The sequence below is a fragment of the Rhineura floridana genome, chromosome 3 (genome assembly GCF_030035675.1).
Source record: "Rhineura floridana isolate rRhiFlo1 chromosome 3, rRhiFlo1.hap2, whole genome shotgun sequence".
Classification (NCBI taxonomy): domain Eukaryota; kingdom Metazoa; phylum Chordata; class Lepidosauria; order Squamata; family Rhineuridae; genus Rhineura; species Rhineura floridana.
The window spans coordinates 66,990,273-67,009,908 of record NC_084482.1 but is presented as its reverse complement, the minus strand read 5'-3'; the positions used below and the strand labels follow the sequence as shown (position 1 = coordinate 67,009,908).

Here is a 19,636-nt window from a genome sequence, read left to right as displayed (position 1 = left end):
GTACAAACAGACAAGTTATGAAAAGAATGTTTAGATTAAATCTGATTTATCTTAATTGAATGAGGAAAAGGTTTTAAATTGTCTATCTAACTCAATAATAGAATTGAAATTATAACACAAAATTTGAGTTTAACTAAAACCAATGCACTTCCCTTTTGGGGGAAGGGATGGACTTAGGTTTTTAAAAACAGCTTATTAACATTCCTGTGATATAATAGGAATGATTGGCATTTGGCATGTTAATACTAAACATGCTTTAACATGGAAGTGAATTGAAGGAATTTACTTCTAAGAAAGTAACCAACTGGTCACTTCAGAAATCTGCCTGCTAGATCTAGCCTACAATCCTATCACCACTTACCTGGGAGTAAACCCTATGGGATTTACTTCCGAGTCAAAATGAATAGAATTGTACAGTATGGTTTTGACCATCTAGGCCCTGCATCTCAAATCAATGTCTAACATAAGCCAGAAATGCTACTAAATAACTACTTGGCAATCAAAATTAACCAACATGGCATGCATTTCAAACTAACATTTTTTCTGCACTGCTTTTCTGTCACCCTCTTATATGATATATACATACTGTAAAGAAAAACAGCTTTTTTAAACTTTTCATTTGTAGCCTTGAAAAATAGAGGAATAAAGCTCAAGACACTGCTTACCACACAGAAAGCTTTAATCATACCATACTGTACTGCCGTATCTAAACAGCAGATTGAAAGCAACTGCAGTTCATCTTACCCACCACTTCCTGCTTGCTAAAGGAAGGATAGCATCAGCAACTGCTTAGTGACTCAGATAATAGTGGACTGGTCCAAATCAGAGGAACTCCACAGGACCCAAGGCTCTTAATTAATAAACCCAAGTATACGGGCATATGAACCTAATACTGGTTAGGCAGAGTTCAAAAGCAATTTTCGCTGGCTTTTGTTGACATCAAACCACCAAAGCTGTGCAGCACCTCATAAGTGATTTCACAAGGAAATAAAGATGAAGGCTCTATTTTTGATGCCTTAAGAACAAGACAATTCTTGCGACACCTGGGGGCTACATTAATTCTGAAAAACTGGGAAGCCTATCTAATCCCATACTATTCCAGGTATAAAAGCCTGAAACAGCAAACACTACAAAAGCAAAAACACAAAGAAACTCCAACACCTACATTTTACTGGAAGCCTAGCCTTATTTTTGTGGCCTGATCTGTGTCCACAGATTTAAGCAGAACAGATGAAATAAATGCTGGATTCAGTTCCTTGATTTTGCATACACATACTATATACCAAGCCTATGTAATAGCAGAGACTTTAAATAAGCTATGTATTTTAAGTTGGTGCACAGATAACATTACTCTAAGTCAGAGTTTGGTAGCCCTTTCTGTTTTCCCCAGAAACCAGAATGATGCTGTTAAGAAGCCCAGCATTTAATACATGAATGCCATCATCACTTCTCTTCCAAGGAAAACTGGGGGAAACGAAACAAAAAATTATCACATTTGAAGAACAAGGCCTTGTTTTAGGGTACTTCTTAGTTGTCAGATGCAACAGACATACTCAATATCCACATGCAACATAGGAATTGTACTGATTTACATAATGATATCTGCTCCTTCCAACAGCAGACGTGGAAATCGGTAAGATTAAAAAGAAAAAGACAAAACCCAGTTAAGGGACTGTAGAAAGGATGCTGTCCACAATCAACCCAAATTCATACCTGTCTTTTGTGCATGCTATTTCTACATTTCCAGTTTAGCTTTAAACTTTAGAACCAATATTTTGGAGTGCTGCCACTTGGACATACAATACATTCTGCTGCCTGGCCCTTTTGAAGGCAACCCTAGGGCCCAGAATACAATTCCTCGTGTGCTTCCCAATTGTTAATTTTTTAAAAAGTCAGTGGTGTGAAATAAAAGTAATTGAATGGAGTTTGTGATAACAACAGAAGTACAGATCTAAAATACAGGGCTTAAATCTAGGTATCCTGTGAGAAGGGTTCTATTCACAGGATGCTCCGAGCTGGCAGAAGAGCAAAGTAATTTTATCTGATTCTCCCTTCATCCCCCGGAAAAAATCTACTCCAGAGGGTTGGGGGATCCTCGAGAACAGTGTGGGAGGTGGCACAGGGCAGTTGCAAGGAGAAATAACTGAAAATGCTCCCACCCTGCTTCCCACAGCTGGAACCTCCACTGGATTCAAGACACTTTTGCAAATGGGAGGAGCCCTTCTTTTTACAGAAGAGCAAGTTTAGATACAAACAAGTATTATTACTTATCTGTAGAAATTCCTGGAAAGGACACTGAGTTACATTCTGTTTTACCTTACCCAAAGAGAATATTTTAGAATGTAAAATTCAAGCCTGCACATTTTTTATTATTTTTCATTGTTTTTACACCATTCCGTGATGACCCAGCAGTTTTCATTGAGCATAAACACTGTATCAATATTCATTTGGGCAGGTAAAAACTGAAGCCAGGTATAACTTTGAATCAGTTTAAGTCTCACAGCTGTAAAGGAGCATAGGGTTAAAAAAAAACCCTATACCCTTTCCCCTAACAGAGATTCTTCTTTACCAAGCTCTGACACATTTGTTTCATCAATAGTACTGAAAATTCAGTATTCAGACTACAGAAAATTAGCTGTGCCAAAAGCACTTCCTAATCCATCGTTTGAGATTCAAATATGGAAAATGATAAGAGGGAGTAGGAAAGAAGGACAAGCCTCTTTCTTAATTTGCTATGGTTGTAGAGATACTCCATGAGCCATTCCCAGCCTCCAGGTCCAATACTTATGTCTCATGTTTTACTTTTTAGCTCTTCTCTCATTACTGCTTCAGATTTGAAGAAACTACCTCTCTAGTCCTAGGAAAGCTTTGCAATCTGGGCAATTTAAACACATTAAGGAGGGCAGCAAGTATGAGCCTTCTAGCTCTCCCTGCCTTCCCCATCATTGTTTCAGTCATCTTGCAATTTGCAGAAGGCTACTGTATGAAGTGGGGAGCCTTTTTATATGGGGAACCTCCCTGAGCATTTTAGAATCCTGGAAAATTAAAAGTAAATTAAAATATTAAAAAGAAAATTAAAATATACAGGGAGCCCCCACAGATACAAAAAAACTCTCTCTGCTTCAGACAATTGCCTTCCACAAGTTGGAAGGTGGCAAGAACAAGCAACAGGAAGGGGGGGAATATAGCTAGCGTACTCATCCCCATTGTCTGCCTCATGTGTTTACATTGATTGCTTTAATTGTACCATTGGCATGGGGTTTCCCTATGTGTTATTTGTGGTAGTAGTCTCCCCAATTTTCATTGGAACATACTCCTAACAACTCCACCTCAGTGGAGATGACTGATCAGGACACTGATTCTCTTCAATCTGCCAGGATTCTGCAGCTCTTCACCTCGTCCCTGCCTAAGGACTTGGTGTGTGAACAAGAAAAGATAAAAAAAAAAGCCAGGAAACAAACATCATTATAGAATGTGTGTAAACTAGCATGTACCAGATTAGTAATAATTTTTTCTTTTTAAACTCATTTTTTTTAAAAAAAACCTGATACAGAAAAGAAGACTGGATGGATTGATTGGGTTAATAATTTTGACACATATAGAGAGAATGGAAAGTAACCCTCCTGCCAGAACTGGTTATGAAAAAAATTGGAATATTCTCTCTATGATTAAGATGATGTTTTATAAGATTGCAAGAAAGGGAACTTTGAAAAATTATAATTTAATTCTTGACTGCCCTAACAGGAAACAAGCAGGTTGGTCAGGCTGGATTGCTTCAACAGCTTCCTCCAGTGAATCTCCAAAATATAGGAACTTGCTGAGCAACCTGCCCCAATCACAGGTTTCCACTTATTTGGAATATATGTCCACAGTGGCAGTTTAACTTTAACCTTAACACTAACTCTTGATTTTGTGAAATTGTTTTACAATTTGTATTATTTATTTTTATTTATTATTTTATTATTAAATTTATATCCTGTTCTCCCTTCAAAAAGGGTGTAATTTGATCTTTTGAAGACTCAAAACTCTTTAATACAGCTGGTTGTTAGATGCAAGTTCCCATATTATACAAATAATTGTCTTTGTAACCAGTAGAATATTTGTTTCCCCAGTAGAATATCTGCCTGCAAGCAAATACAATACTCCTAAACCTTCCAATTAAAACCATTGAGTTTTTAGCCAGCTCCAGAAATATCACACATCTATTTTAGAACACAATCCTAAAGCAGATTTATGCAAATTATGTTCCACTTAAATCAGTTTAGAGAGCCAGTGTGGCGTAGTGATTAGTGTGTTGGACTACGACCTGGAAGACCAGGGTTCAAATCCCCACATAGCCATGAAGTTCACTGGGTGGCCTTGGACCAGTCACTGCCTCTCAGCCTCAGAAGAAGGCAATGAATACTGCTTACCATGAAAACCCTATTCATAGGGTCGTCATAAGTCGGAATTGACTTGAAAGCAGTCCATTTCCATTTTTTAAATCAGAACTGGCTTCTAATTAAAGGAGTTTAGGAATGGAGTACCTGCCTCATGTAATAAATTACATTAACAGAAGCCTACAGAGTTGTGAGATGTCCACGAACCATTACATGGTAGCCACAAAGTTCATACAAATTTGATGAACTTTGTTAATTATGACTACAAATATGCAAATCATCTGTGGCCTCCCTACTTATGTTACATTTTCTGGTGTTACCTTCACAGCTGTCCAAGTTACACAGTCCCTATCTATTCTTTCTGCTAGAATTGTAATGATATGGACAACTTCATCAATATTTTAAAAAGCCATCTGCTTATCCCCTCCTAAAAACAGGAGTCCTGCATGACACAAGCTGGTGATTGTAGAAAGAACTGGAAAGTCACAAGACAAAAGATTCCAACAATAGGTTGAACACAAGAAGCCAGAACAAAAAGGATGCTAAAGCATTTGTTCTTGTTTTTTGCACGTTTCTTGCCTCAAGGAACCACAACTTAGAGCCAATAATAATATTTTACATTTAGTTTTTAAAAAGTAAATAGGAGCCAAGGGTTCCCTCAATCTGGCCTGGAACCATAGCATGGGGGAAGGAAGGCTTTAACCCTTCACCTCTGTCTTGGTCCCACCCTACTGCAGCTGCAAATAGCAGCTATGGGCCCCCCAATGTAGATCAGGACTACAGCGGAGGCAGTGGGTTAAAGTTCCCCTCCCGCTCCAGCATGAGGGGCGCAGCTCCTATTTACTTTTTTTTAATGTCATATTCGTTATGGACCTCAAACATTTCTAAGAACTAGGACATCATAATCCATGGGGTAGCACTATCTATAAGAGATGCAACAGGGGGAAAAATCATTTTACAACAACAGTGGATGTGTTGCTGTGACAGGAAAACACAAGGTTCCAAAAGATCATGCAGGTTTTCTCAGCAATCACCTGAGTCTTTTTAGTTTGTCTTGGCATTTTTTCCTGATATGAATATACCTTTGTATTGCTGAAAAATGTATCTCAAACTAAATGGAACAAATAATTTCTCAGAGGAAACACAGTACTAGGAGTCAAACTACATTTGATATTCTAGATGCCTAATGGGGATATATTGGGCACAAACAAACAATTTTACATTTCTTGATTATAATCCTCCTACTAGGGATCATTTTTAGACACTAAACGAAATCATTTATTTATTTGATTTATATCCCGCCCTTCCTTCACAAGCATTTCATCAGTTCAGAATTAAATACGCATACCCATTTGCTTCAAATAAAAATAAAAAATGTAAGCAGTTTGAATGCAAGATGAATGTGTTTAACTATATAAGATATACCCAGTAAAGGGGGGGGGACTAGCATGTTTTGATCTCCAATAAAGTTCCCACTAAAGCATGGCAAGCAATCATAAAGATATAATGAACACAGCATTTAAAAATGAAAGCTGTAAAAGAATGAAACAATGAAAAAATTAATTGTGCAGAGCTTCCATTAATCATCCAAACATGAGTTGACAGTCACTGACACTGCCCACCCCCCTATTTTTATAGAGTTCAGCTTCACTGGATACATCCAGTAATGTTTTCAAAAAGTTATAACTCCAAAAGGTACATAGAAGGCAATAATGGGTTATTTAAAACACAACCATAACCCAGAGGAGGAAACTATGATTCAGTGGCAGAACACATGCTTTGCATTATTAAGGTGCAAGATTAAAAGCCCAGCATCTCCACTCAAAGGATCTTGGGTAGCAGCAGTGGGAAAGACTGTTCTGAGATGTTGGTAGACCACTGTCAATCAGAGAACACAATATTGGATTAATGGCCTCAGAATAGCTATGTTTGCATGTAACGCTAAGCCAAACCATGGCTTAGAACAAAAACGCTAGCTCCTGGGGAGAAGACTGCAACCACTTTGCTCATTCCCAGTGCTTTTAGCTCAGTGTGGTGTGGTAAGTGAGTCAAGGTTTAGCTTAGTGTGTCATCCAGAGATGGGATCATGATTGAGTTCTCTTCTCCTTAACCACAATTTGTAGGCATTTGTTCTTGGCTACAAATTGTGGTTAAGGAGGAGAGAGCTTAACAAGAATCCTACATTTGAATTATACTAAGCCAAACTTTAGCAGCCAATGCCAACTTAAGCTCAGCTAAAAAAAGAACCAGGGAGGAGCAAAGCAGATGTGACCTCCTCTCCAGGAACCAGCATGTTTGCCCAGTGGTTGCCATGACGTGCAAACCAGGCCAATATAAGACAGTTCATGCTTAGCTTGATAACTAGAGGAGAAACCCAAAGGTGCTGAAACTCAGGTCTCTTGACATAATCATCTAAATTCTTCTGAATATTTTTTTCACTCAGTAGTTATAGTTAGACATCATCCAAAGCCAAACATCTGTTACAAATATTTCCACTATAATTTATAACTAAAGTCAGGATCATTCAGACCATGGTATTCCCAATCTCTATGTATGGATGTGAAAGCTGGACAGTGAAAAAAGTGAATAAGAAAAAAATAAACTCATTTGAAATGTGTTGTTGGAGGAGAGCTTTGCACATACCATGGACTGTGAAAAAGACATAATAATTGGGCATTAGAACAAATTAAACCAGAACTGTCACTAGAAGCTAAAATGATGAAACTGAGGTTATCATACTTTGGACACATCATGAGAAGACAGGATTCACTAGAAAAGACAATAATGCTGGGAAAAACAGAAGGGAGTAGAAAAAGAGGAAGGCCAAACAAGAGATGGATTGATTCCATAAATGAAGCCACAGACCTGAACTTACAAGATCTGAACAGGGTGGTTCATAATAGATGCTACTGGAGGTCACCGATTCATAGGGTTGCCATAAGTCATAATCGAGTTGAAGACACATAACAACAAATAATTTATAACAACCTTGCCTTCATTACAGTTCAGGTATTTAGGAACAACTATCTGTGAATCCTCGCAGTGGTTCTTAACCTTTTTCACTGCCAGCACCCCTCTGATTTCCAAAATATGGTCTTGTACCCCCTGAAAAAATACCGTTCATTTTTTATTATTTTATTTTATTTTATTGGTCGTATAGTTAATTTTCTGCTTCTATTTAAATGAATTTTTAAAATCTCTTTAACAACGCCTTGCACCCCTAGAAAAAGTGTCTCGCACCCCCCGGGGTGTGTGCACCCCAGGTTAAGTCTAGTTTATTATACAAGAATAAGAGACATTAAAGAGAGATTTTTAGGGAAGGTGATCAAGATGATTATGACACAATTGCAAGGACTCTTGGATGAAACAGATTATCTTGACCCATTCCAATCTGGGTTCAGGCCTGGTTATGGGACTGAATCAGCCTTGGTCACCCTGATGGATGACCTTTATCGGGAGGAGGATAGGGGGAGTGCGACCCTGTTATTCTTTCTTGATCTCTCGGCAGCTTTTTATACTGTTGACCGTGGTATCCTTCTGACTTGGTGAGATGGGTATTCAATCCTATCTCCAGTGTCAGATTCAGAATATAGCCCTGGTTTATTGTCTTTCGGCCCCCTAGCAGTTGTACTATGGTGTGCTGCAGGGTACCATCTTGCCCCCAATGCTGATTAACATCTATATGAGGCCCTTGGGAGCAGCCATCAGGAGATTTGGGGTGAAATGGCAGCAGTACACTGATTATACCCAGCTCTATTTCTCTGTAACATCTGAATTTCGAGAGGCCTTGCAAGCCCTGGGCTGATTGCTGGACTTGATGGTGGGCTGGGTGAGGGCCAATAAACTGACTCTGAGTCCTAGCAAAACAGAGGCGCTGTGGGTTGGTGGTTCCCCAGTGCAAATAATTGGTCAGCTGCCTGTTTGGATGGGGTCGTACTCCCTCTGAAAGAGCAAGTTCATAGTCTGGGGGTGTTCCTGGATCCATCTTTGTCGCTAGAAGCTCAGGTGACCTCAGCGGCTAGGAGTGCCTTTACCAGCTTTGGCTGGTAAAACATTTGTGGCTGTTTCTGGACCAGGATAGCCTGACCGCTGTTATCTATGCACTACTAACCTCCAGGCTGGATTACAGTAATACACTCTATGTGGGGCTGCCTTGAGGTTTGCCTGGAAGCTGCAGCTGGTGCAAACTGCGGTGTTGCAACTACTCATTGGTGCAGGATATCACCAACATGTTACCCCGCTGCTGAAAGAATTGCACTGACTACCCATTCGCAGCTGGGCCAAGTTCAAAGTTCTGGTCTTGGTGTAAAAATCCCTATATTGCTTGGGATCAGGATACTTGAAAGACCATCTTACCCCTTATATACCCGGTTGATCACTGCGCTCCGCAGGTGAGGAGGTCCTTCTGCATATATCTTATCAAGTGGTTCGTTCCACACAACATAGTAAGCAGACCTTTAGTGCTGTGGCACCTACTCTTTGGAATTCCCTCCCCTTAGACATGAGCCATCGCTATTACCTTTTTGGTGCCTACTGAAGACTTTCCTCTTTCAATAAGCCTTTTAAGTAGAGACTGTATACCTGTCTGTTTTAGAATTATTTTTAAGATGTTTTTAAGATTTTTTAAAAAGATGTTTTGAGTGTTTTGTCTTTTGTTTGCCGCCCTGGGCTCCTTCTGGGATGAAAGATGGGATAGAAATTTAATTAATAATAATAATAATTAAAGTACTATTTATAGATCAAGAGAATTAGATTTTGGGAACAAGATGAAAAATGGAAGCTCTGCCCATGTATTAATGCATGGCTGGTTAGTTCGATCAACAGTGGACACATTGCCAGTACCAAGAATGATATAAAAATAAAATAGCAGAATACTATAAAACATGTAGCTTACTTTGTGCTTTTTCACAGAAGTTTATCTGAAAGCCTAAAGCAAAAAAGATAAGTTCTAGTTCATTTACTGGAAATTACAGATTTACATAACCTTTAAAAATCACATTTAATGTTCATTTTTTTAAAAAAAACTGAAACACCAAATAAACAGTTTGACATAGGCAAAATCACTGCCTGAATTGCAAAGAGAATATTCCAATCATGTTTTCTTGTCAATATTTAATATCTCTTGGAAAATTCAGAGTTGTACTATACAATCCAAGACATCAGTAGAGGATCAGCTAAAGAGGTTAAGTATTAGTTTGTTGTTAACTTATAAACAAAATGTTAAGAACAAATGGTAATTTTGCTAGTAAGGTTCCCACATGTAGGAACATTCTTGAAGTTAAACAAGTAAATGCATTATGTAGACTTCTCAAGTTTAGATTTGTACTTTAAAGGTTGGGCACTGCTGCTTCTGGGTATAAATGTGTAAGAATCAATGTCATGACTTATGCAGCTTTTATCATTCACACCAGAATTATATCTGATTTTAGTTTTACATGACAACTGCAGACAGACAGATGTTGTTTCTCCAACTTGTATAAATTATGCAGATAAAACCCATTTGCTTATTGTACATAACCTATGCCACTTCTGCTAGTTGTGAGAAGCAACAAATATCCAAGGTATTGACATTCCAATCTCTGCCCACTGAAAGTCCTGTTTAGCTTTTTTCTGTCTAAACCATTAATGTCGCCATTCTGCCCAAAATAAAAAGTAACCATGAGGTAGGCTATAAGCATAGAATATTTTATTCAGGCACTGCTGAAAGCTTCTAACATGGTGACATCACTGTTTGTCTCAACTGGATATTTTTCTGCAACGATTGGCCAAGCATCAGAATTGGGTTGGACTGCCCCTACAGTATATTACCTTCCTCTTTTATGGTAAGATTCATATAGATCTCAGTTTGGGAACTGGAAAAAAGCACACACACATACAAATGCCATCTGACAAACATCCTTGGAAATAAAGGGCGACATTCAACCAAGTACTTTTGCTAGCACAAGGACTTTGGGCAGTGCAGTGCAGTAGAACTTCCCCTCCTTCTCATCTTGCCGCATGCCTCCCTGTGCCCTTAATCTGTTCTGGGTTTCCCCCCAACCCTCTGGAGTAGATTTGGGGAGGCTAAAAGAGGCACGCAGGAAGAGTAGAAGGAGGCGAAGTTCTGCTGCACAAGTTGAAATCCTTGCACTAGCGGAAGTACTTTATTGGATACTATCCAAACATTTTGAGCCAGCCTTCATTCCACAGCCAGGCTTCAAAAGAAAATTTGTACCAAAGTCAGTGCCTTTACATATAAAACAGAATGCATGTGTGTCCATCTTGTCCAAGAGCAAGAGTAAGAAATTAACACCCTTTGGTATTTGACAGAAAAGATGCAAGCAATGTGTTATTGTTTACATGGAATCTGAAAAATTCAATGAAATCTCCAGGTGAGAGTGCTAATATAATTGTTCATGTCTGAAAAGATGCAGGAGCAGATAAAATCTCCAAATATTATGAAGTAAAATCTAGTTAACAGTATTTAAATTAAAATATTGCTACCAACAGTTTAAAAAATTGGTTGTTGGTTGCAATTGGGTTTCCATAACTAGCTCAAGTGAGAAGCCAAAACAAGCCCATGCAAATATTCAGTTGCAAGTTGAAAACAAGGGATTTGGAATCATATGCAAATCAGAAGGAAAGAATCTACTCTGGCATTTGACAAGAACTTGGAAGCACATTGAGCCCACTCATACAGCTGAACATTTGACATAATTTGCTATCCAGAGCTAAAAACTATACTCCCTAAAGTTCAACCACCTTTTTTTTTGAAGGACCATGAATGAACAAATCTAAAAGGTATGGTATTAAAGCTGAAAGAGAACCTCATTTACAAAAAAGTCAGACAAATTTACTAGAACGTAAAGGAAAATAGGAAAGCAGGAAGGTCTCACAGTAAAGCAGCTAATATCCTTTCAGAATGTACTGTTCTGTTACTACGATAAAAGACTTTTCAGAACTACAGGAAGCAATGCTTGATTCTGCTGACTACTTCTAGAGGGACAAGACACATCTGAATTCTACATGCAGATTAAATTAAGCAAATCTGTTCCATTTTTATATTTTATGCTAACTTCAAAATGTTGAGGTGCTGAAGAAACTGACATTTTAGCTTAAAATATAGTAATGAAGTAGATAGAGGTAAAAAGAGGGAGCATAAAGAACATCAGAAGCAAAACAAAAAACTGTAGTAGCAAAGAGATAGGTAGTAGATAGCATGGTCCAACAACTGAGAGGGTGTTTTCATTAATGACTTGGACGCAATATGGCATCCAATTCATTGCAAGGTTTTCACACTGTAACAGGTATGCTTACAAGTTTCCAAGATTTTCTATAAGCATAATGGCTAGAAATGCTATGATTCTGAAACAATCAGAAAAACCTGCCTATGAATTATAATCCCATGCAGATTTCTAAATCTCCTGTTTTCTGCCATTGCCACCTCAAGTCTTAACATGTTCACTCTCGAGTGCAACTTTAGAAAGTGACATGCCTGACCCTGTAACATTTATACCAAATGCAGAGAAAGCACTGCAATCTTTCAGGAATATAGCTATATTCCAGCACTAGGAAAAGCACCTCTTTAACCGAGGAATGCACAGAAACATTTTCCAAGTAAAGCCATGCAGCAGTATACAAACATATTCAGTTCAGAACAGAATGTACCACAATCAATCAATATTCAAGAGTACATTCCAAGATGAGGCTAGTATCTTCTTCACTTGCTTTAAACTGGTAACACTAAAGGTCCTGACCTCTTCCTATGTGGGTAGGTCATCCACCTGTGTTTCTGACTAAAAACTTCCTATGCTGGCACTTGCACAACAACAAAGGTATTGTATATTATGAACAATGCAGGGAGGAAAGGTATGAATAACTGAACTGTTCTAGTATGTCACTAGACATCTGAATATATCTTGGGAAAGGGAGGTATCTATGGATTTACCAAGCTAAACTCTCTTCAGAGTGACTTAGATGAATCTATCTATTCTATCATAATGGAATTGTGCATATGGAAAATGAAAGACTGCTTCTGAACCTGAGCTATAATTTATGACTGGGATCCAATGACGCAGAGGCCTCACATGCTCATATGGAGCTCTCAAGTATGCAGGCTCTCTTCAGAGATAGGCAGCTACTTGCATACAATAGGATGTCATCCAGACACAAGTAAATGAAGAAACTCAGTAAATAATGTGTAGCTTTCATGTACACAAGAGATACCAATATACCTTATACACATTAATTGGAATAAACAGATGTACAAAGACAACTACAGTGGTAGTATGAAACAGTTTTTTCATAAGTTTATGTATTCAATAAAGCTGAATTACTTTTCTGTATTAAGAATGACATAAGTTTTTTCCAATTCTGCTCATGCTCACACTTCTAATGCAGTTTGATACAAGTTAAAAGCAAAACATACAAAGATAATTCAATATTTCTCAATTCACCAAAAAGTACAAGGAAATATCATGAAAATATCACGATGTACAGTATGAATGCCCTATCTTTTTTCAAAAAAACTGATGTAAGAAATTTTGATGGTTATATAACCTGCAAAAACACATTTTTTCTTTATAAAACAAGTGCATATGAATGAAGCTGACCCAGATCAATGATTTAGGCTGCAATCCTATGCACATTACCTATATACAAGCCTTACTGAACTCAATGGGGCTCACTTCTGAGGAAACATACACTGGATGCTTCAAAATAAAGATTTTTCCATGCTTAGATTTCATTCATCAAAGTCTTAAACCAAACTACGTGATGAGATCCATAAAGCTCACCATATAAGTTTCTTGTCCAAAAGACTGTACATGAGACAGTAGCAGCAATATACTACAAGTATTTGGAATACCTAAATTGCTAATACTGAATGCAGGCAGACAGGTAAGCTGGAGGGAAGTCACCTGATTTTTTTCCTCAAAGAGCTGCACATCTGGGTAGTCCATAGCCTGGTAAATAGAATTGTTTCTATGCAAGACTGCAAGACATTTCCCATATAAGTAATTCTGTACACCTGCAACTCACTGCTGTGATCACTCAGCGTTGATCCAAATGTGCTTACTCATGAGACAGATGAAAGTATAGGTAAAGTCCACAGAGTGGTTCAGCATATCCTCACAATAAACTTTCTCCTGCAACAAGCAAATGGATTTGCAATAAGCAATTTTAAAAAGCTATCCCACACTACTATTTTAGTGATCTGAAGCACACTTCTCTGACTTAACATTTTAATGTAGGAACAAGCCTAATGTCCTGCCCCTCAGTGCGGCTATTTTCCAATATGCAGAAGAATTAAAACTTTTTACCATATTTACTTACCCAGGTGAATAATCAGAATACAAATACTATAACATACGAGTTTTCTTGAACATCCAAATGTGGGGGAATCAGTCAAAGTTAAAACCTGAGTGCTCATACTACTGTTTCTACTACATGAAAAATGGAATATATCCCTATCATTCCCTTCTTATCACAAAATGTTATTTGGGAATAATACTAGAAGTAATTAGAGTCTAAAAACAAAAGGAAGGAAAAGCCAAACAGCCTGCTATATACTGTATACTAATGAACACACTTTAAGTTCCCAACCTAAAACACCAGGCAGATTAGCAAACAGGGAAGAGCCCAACAAGGGGAGTGCCTTGCTACAAGAACTATTAAAAATCTAACTGCTTGTTGATCTAACCATGTCTAAGAATTAAATGGAACATGCCAGCAGTATTTGGTAAATTCTGTTTCTGGTTATACACAGTAACTCAGTGAACATCACACTGCCCTTCCAGGTGCTAACCCAAAAATAACACACATATGATGATGCCTTGCATTGAGTCCAGACACTAGTCTATCTAACTCTGACTGGCAGCAGCTCTCTAAAATCTAAGGCAGATATCTCTTACAGCCCTGCTTCTGGAGATCCCTTGAACTGGAGATATGGATTACAACCAGAATCCTGTACCTTGCATGGCACAAGAGGGTTTCCAAATTAGCTGGTTCCAAAGTTGCATGCCAATCCTGAAAATACCCTGCCCCAAGGTCCAACAATGAGTGATCATTTGCATTGGGGATGGGAGAAGAGAGAATAGACTATTAAGAGTTAAAACAATGTCATTGGTCTCCCACAGCACAATTTCTCATTTAAATAATACAGATCTAATCCCATGTTAATTACACTGAATATGCAACTAACTTTTAACTTATAGGTATTAAATGGATTTATAATGAATTCAGTATTGAGTTTATGTTGTGAATATTTATGATATACACTCAGCTCAACCTTGTTAAGTATTTTTCCTAATACACAGATATCAGAATACTGTATCCTTCTCCAGAAGTTTAGGAAGCACGCAGAGAGAGATTTCTTATGGGTATAGTCAGATATCTACATAGATTTTTCAAATATACTTGCTCAATATGGAACAGCCCTGAAAAAAGGACCTTACACTTTCCATCCATATCTCGCATTCACACATTCTATCTCCCCCTTAATACAAACACATCTAGTAATAACCCAACACTTCCCTTCCTTTATTCAACTACAGACATATGTACTCCCTCCTCATGCATTTCCCATTTAACGAAAAGCACCATCTAACTCCAATTTCAGGAAGGAACACCTCACATCTCATCTACCTATATAATCAAGTTTGCACTCCCAAAAAGGCACACCACCACTTGCCTCCTAAGTGCCTCTGTACAATCGCGCTTGTTAAGGTTGTCCAATATGGTTTCGTTTACCCCCACGCCCCACCCCACCACCCGTCCCATGGCCAGTTAGGCTGCGATCCTATACACTGGACATAAGAGTAAGTCAGGACTTACTTCCGAGTAGACGAATAACATTGCGAAGGCATGTTATAACCTCGTCTCAGCGTTAACGCATGCGTTCTTCGCACACATACCTTGCAAGTCAACCAGACGTCATTCTCTAGCCTACTACTGAATGCTTAACTGGTTCTACCTTTGCACTCACACGCCTTATATTTTGTTTATCTGTCTCACTAGTGATCACGCCCTAGCAATTAGACTCCCCACAGCCTCCCCGTGCCTACACCCCGGGATGAGTCCCCGAACTCTGTTTACTCGCATACCCGGAAATCGCCCACATGCCCCCATAGATCTGTCTGCTCCAGAGATGAAAGGCCCAGAGTTTTCTGGAGATCATCTTCACACATACATATGCATACAGAGTAACCCCCTGCTCACACCTTTAGTCTGGCCGCCCGTAGCCTCCCCATCTCTTCCTGCGTCTATTCACACATGACGCCCCCCCTTCTCGTTTCCTTGCATACACACCACACCCCCTCCCATCGAATTCACACACTATAAAGCTGTGGGGTCGAAGCAGGTCTTCCCGGTTTTGTCTTAGGATTCAAGCCGGCTGGACCCGACCTTCTGTGCAGCCTTCGTCTCCTCTTTCCCGGGGTTCGCTCTTAGGCCTATCGTTCTCGGGAGAGGCCTGGTCCTCCTTTGCCCAGCTCAGGCGCTCCCTCCTGTCCCTGCAGTCAGTCAGTCAGCCCGATGGTTTGTACAGGGAGAAGGCCGAGGGCGGAGAGCGGGGGATGAAGCGCGGCCTAGAGACTCTGGGGGTGTCGCTTCGGGCCCGGTGGCCGTTCCCGAGGCGCGCTCCCTTACCCTGCATGCTGCTGACTGTCGTGTGCGCCGACTGGGACCCGCCGCCAGGGCCGGAGCCAGAGCCGGGACCGGGAGCCGCCATTGTGCAGCGCGCCAGACGCGAAGGGAGGGAGAGAGGGTTGGATGGATGGACGGACAGCGGGCGGGCGGGAGGCTGCAATGCAGCAGGAGCAGCGCAGCGGACCGACCCCCTCCCGTCCCGGGCGCCAGCCCTCGGCTCCTCGCTCGCTCTCCCGCTCCCGCCTCGGCCCCAGGCAGCTGGCGGGACACCCAGAGCCCGGACTATGGACAACAGGCACCAGCCTCCCTGGCCCCGACCGACCCAAACCACCGCCAGTCTCCCTCTCCGAGCTGCTGGAACTCCGTTTCTCTCCGTGGCTCCCTCCCACCCGCACGGCATAAGTATAACCCCTCCCAGGCAGCGGGCGGAACGGATGATGCCTCTGACTTCTTCGCCCAAAAAGAGAAGCAAGGGAGGGACGGTGGAAGGAAGGAAAAGGAGCATGAGAAGAGCCCAGCTGGGTCAGATCATCTAGTCCAGCTTTACGTTCCCACAGTGGCAAACTAGATGCCTCTGGGAAGCCCACAAGCAGGACAGGAGCGCAATAGCAATCTCCTTGAGCGTGTTCCACAGCAACTGATATTCAGGCGATAAAGACTAGAAGCCATTGACAGCTATTCGCTATCTATTTGTCTAATCCCTTTTTTAAAAGGCGCCCAAGTTGGCGGCCATCTCTCCTTGTTGTGTTAACAAAGTATATGGTATGTGCTGTGTAAACAGATTCTTCCTTTTGTCTGTTCTGCATCTCCCCGACATTCAGCTTTATTGGATGACCCCAGATTCTAGTATTTACTGGGCTCCTACTGGGAGAAATAGCAGAATATGAATCAAATAAATAAATAATATTTATGAGACAGGAAGAAAAACTCACCATCTACTTTCCCCACGTATTAGAAGAGAGCCCTAGGGCATCCGATGGAAGGCTCATTTAGTCCAGCATTCTCTTCTGTGAATAATTTTATACATCTCTTTACTTGCTAAGCTAATAAGCCCTAAACATTGTAATTTTTTCACATAGGAGAGTTGCTTCTTCTTCAGACTGTATGCAGTATTCTAAGCATGGTTGGATCATAGATTTGTATTAAAATATTATATTAGCAGTTTTGTTTTTGATTCCTTTGCTAATTATCCTCAACATGGAGCCCTGCTTTGACTATTGATGGCCAAAGTTTCCACCTCAGCAGTGAGCATCTGGATATACACTTGCATCCTTACAGAGAAGTGGGAATGATTGGCAAATAGAGCTGGGTAGTACCTTCTGTGGGGTGGTTATACAAAGTTAAGACATTTGCTCTAAAAACATATTTTGTTTGCTGGCCATAAAAAGTTCCCTGCCACCAATGTAACAAGCTGAAGAAATTTGGGAGCATCCCTGCCTTGCTCTGTCATCATTTTGTAACATTTCATTGTACAAAGCAATGAATTACAGGGTTTTTTGGTTTATGAGGTACTGTGTGAAGTAAATAAGGCTGAGAGAAGGATAAAGTTTCATGGCTTAGCAGAAACCGGTAACAAGCCCTGACACTCTTCACTACACCATACTTTCCCTACAAGGGCTACCTTACAGATGTCAATTTCATACACAATCAGAAAAACACTGTTGTTCAAACTTTCCACACTGGCTTGATCACTGAGGACCCCACCAAGTTTCTGCCATAGAATCTCTGCATATTGGAGAAGGTTCTAGATCATGTCCTAGTCCAGAGCACACACTCAGTTCCTGTTATACAGAGAACAGACCTGTTAAATGTCACAACTTTCCCACAAAAGCTAAGAGCGTGGCCCAAATCAGCCAATACTCTCAGGGTTGTATACTGCAGGAGACTGACACAGTAGTGGCCAGCAATCTGATTTTAGCTTGCTCACTATTGTTGATTTTTCATTATCAGACATGTAGTAAGATTCCAACAGTCTTACTGGATTTTTTACAGTATAAGTTAATTGTGTCTATATTGGCACTTGAGCGGCCCTGGGCTCCTACTGGCAGAAAGGGCAGGATATAAATCTAATCAATATATAAAATAATAAACAAACCTCACCTTGTTCTTAAGTACTCAGATTTAGGGGGGAAAGTTTAAGGACCCTTAATTAAATCCACAAATCCTCCTGACTACCACACCTAAATTTAGCCACATAGGCTAAGAAACGCATTGTCTCTATCCCTCCTGTAGTTCAAACACTACCAGGATTCTACAGAATACAGCATGAAAGCCACTCTGATGTATGTTCTACAAATACTTCTTTTACGTGTGCATATGTTTTGAACTTTCTGCCTGCCAACTGCATTTCCCCAGCATATGTGCAATCAGACACATGTGATAACCCATATAGATAAAATGTTGTGTATGAAATACCTCTTTAAGGCTGCAAGCTCAAGAATACTGGGGGAGTAAGTCTTAATAATTTGGTGAGGCTTCCTTCTGAATAATTACGCTTAGGAACACACCACTCCAGGATTTAATCTTTTCTGCCTGGTGCATAGTCTACCACCTAATGGAATATTATTATTAATCCAGGTCTTAAATATCAAAAAGTCCTAAAGTGCCAAGATCCAATATAGACACAGTTTAAACTATAAAAAAATATTTTAAAAAAGATGCTACCTTTTCCAGCAACTTTGACGGTCTTCACTAATTGTCACTGATCTAATAATTACAATTCCTGCTGCCAAAAGATGGTTTTTTAATGCTTTCTTAAGCTCACCACCAGCATTTTAAAGTCTTGTTAAAATATAAACGTGGTATATCACTGAACAACCCAACATCATATTTCTCTGCAAGGCATTTCCAGCATTATACCTCCAGCATCTATCTGAAATAGGCAATGCCTTAATTGGCTTCTAGGCCTCTTCCACTCCCCCAAAGTTCTCCTGAATGTATTGCAATCAGATAACACATTGTTTCTTCGCATGTGGTGATTAAAATGGGATTAAGTACCTTAGATGAGATTATATCTGGATGGGTGTAATTGCTTCCTGGTTCTTTCATATGATGCAACATTGAATTGCCAAAAACCCTATATAAAATAAATCATGTCTGTTTTTTATTGGTTTAACATTCTGCAAAATTTTCACAAATAGTTAAAACTACTAGCAGTTTCTGGAAGAATCACATTGAATAATGAGGGTTATGTTCACCCATGACCTGCCTTCCTGATACAAGCATACCCGGTAATTAAAAAAAAGACAACAATATTACTTTGTAATTGTTGTTTATTGTTACCTACCTTGATTGAATTGTTTCCAAAAAACAGGTGGGATCTGTTTTGAAAATAAAGAAATAACCTCCCCTATGCCTATGTCCAATCTGGGCCCCTCCATTAAATCTTGATCAACCCTATTTCTTTATTTTCTCCAAATGAATGTTAACTTCGCATTCCATCGTTTGTGTTTATTCAGTGAAAGGGGCTGGTTCATCTGACCACATTTCTCATTGTTTTCTTCCTACATCCTCCTGCAATTACTCTCAACATGCCCAAACTCATGGAAATGGAAATGGACTGCCTTCCAGTCGATCCCGATTTATTGCTACCCTATGCATATGGTTTTCATGGTAAGCGGTATTCAGAGGTG

The 19,636-nt window shown here is 39.8% G+C and overlaps 1 protein-coding gene across 10 annotated transcripts in view; it reads right to left on the bottom strand.

The window, feature by feature from the left end:
- MAP2K4 (mitogen-activated protein kinase kinase 4) overlaps positions 1–16,469 on the bottom strand; it is a 66,370-nt gene extending 49,901 nt beyond the window's left edge. For 2 of the 10 annotated variants that reach the window (XM_061616437.1, XM_061616443.1), the window contains exons 1-3: positions 15,578–15,622; positions 13,435–13,504; positions 9,274–9,306 (exon numbers count right to left, since the gene is read on the bottom strand). In XM_061616437.1, the coding sequence (XP_061472421.1) occupies positions 9,274–9,306; positions 13,435–13,504; positions 15,578–15,607 (133 nt within the window). In that variant the 5' untranslated portion in view covers positions 15,608–15,622. Of the gene's footprint in view, positions 1–9,273; positions 9,307–13,434; positions 13,505–13,691; positions 13,846–15,191; positions 15,228–15,577; positions 15,623–15,693; positions 15,751–16,004 lie in introns of those variants that run through there. The other 8 variants (XM_061616438.1, XM_061616442.1, XM_061616439.1 and 5 more) reach the window with 8 other exon arrangements.
- Between the last annotated feature and the right edge of the window lie 3,167 nt (positions 16,470–19,636).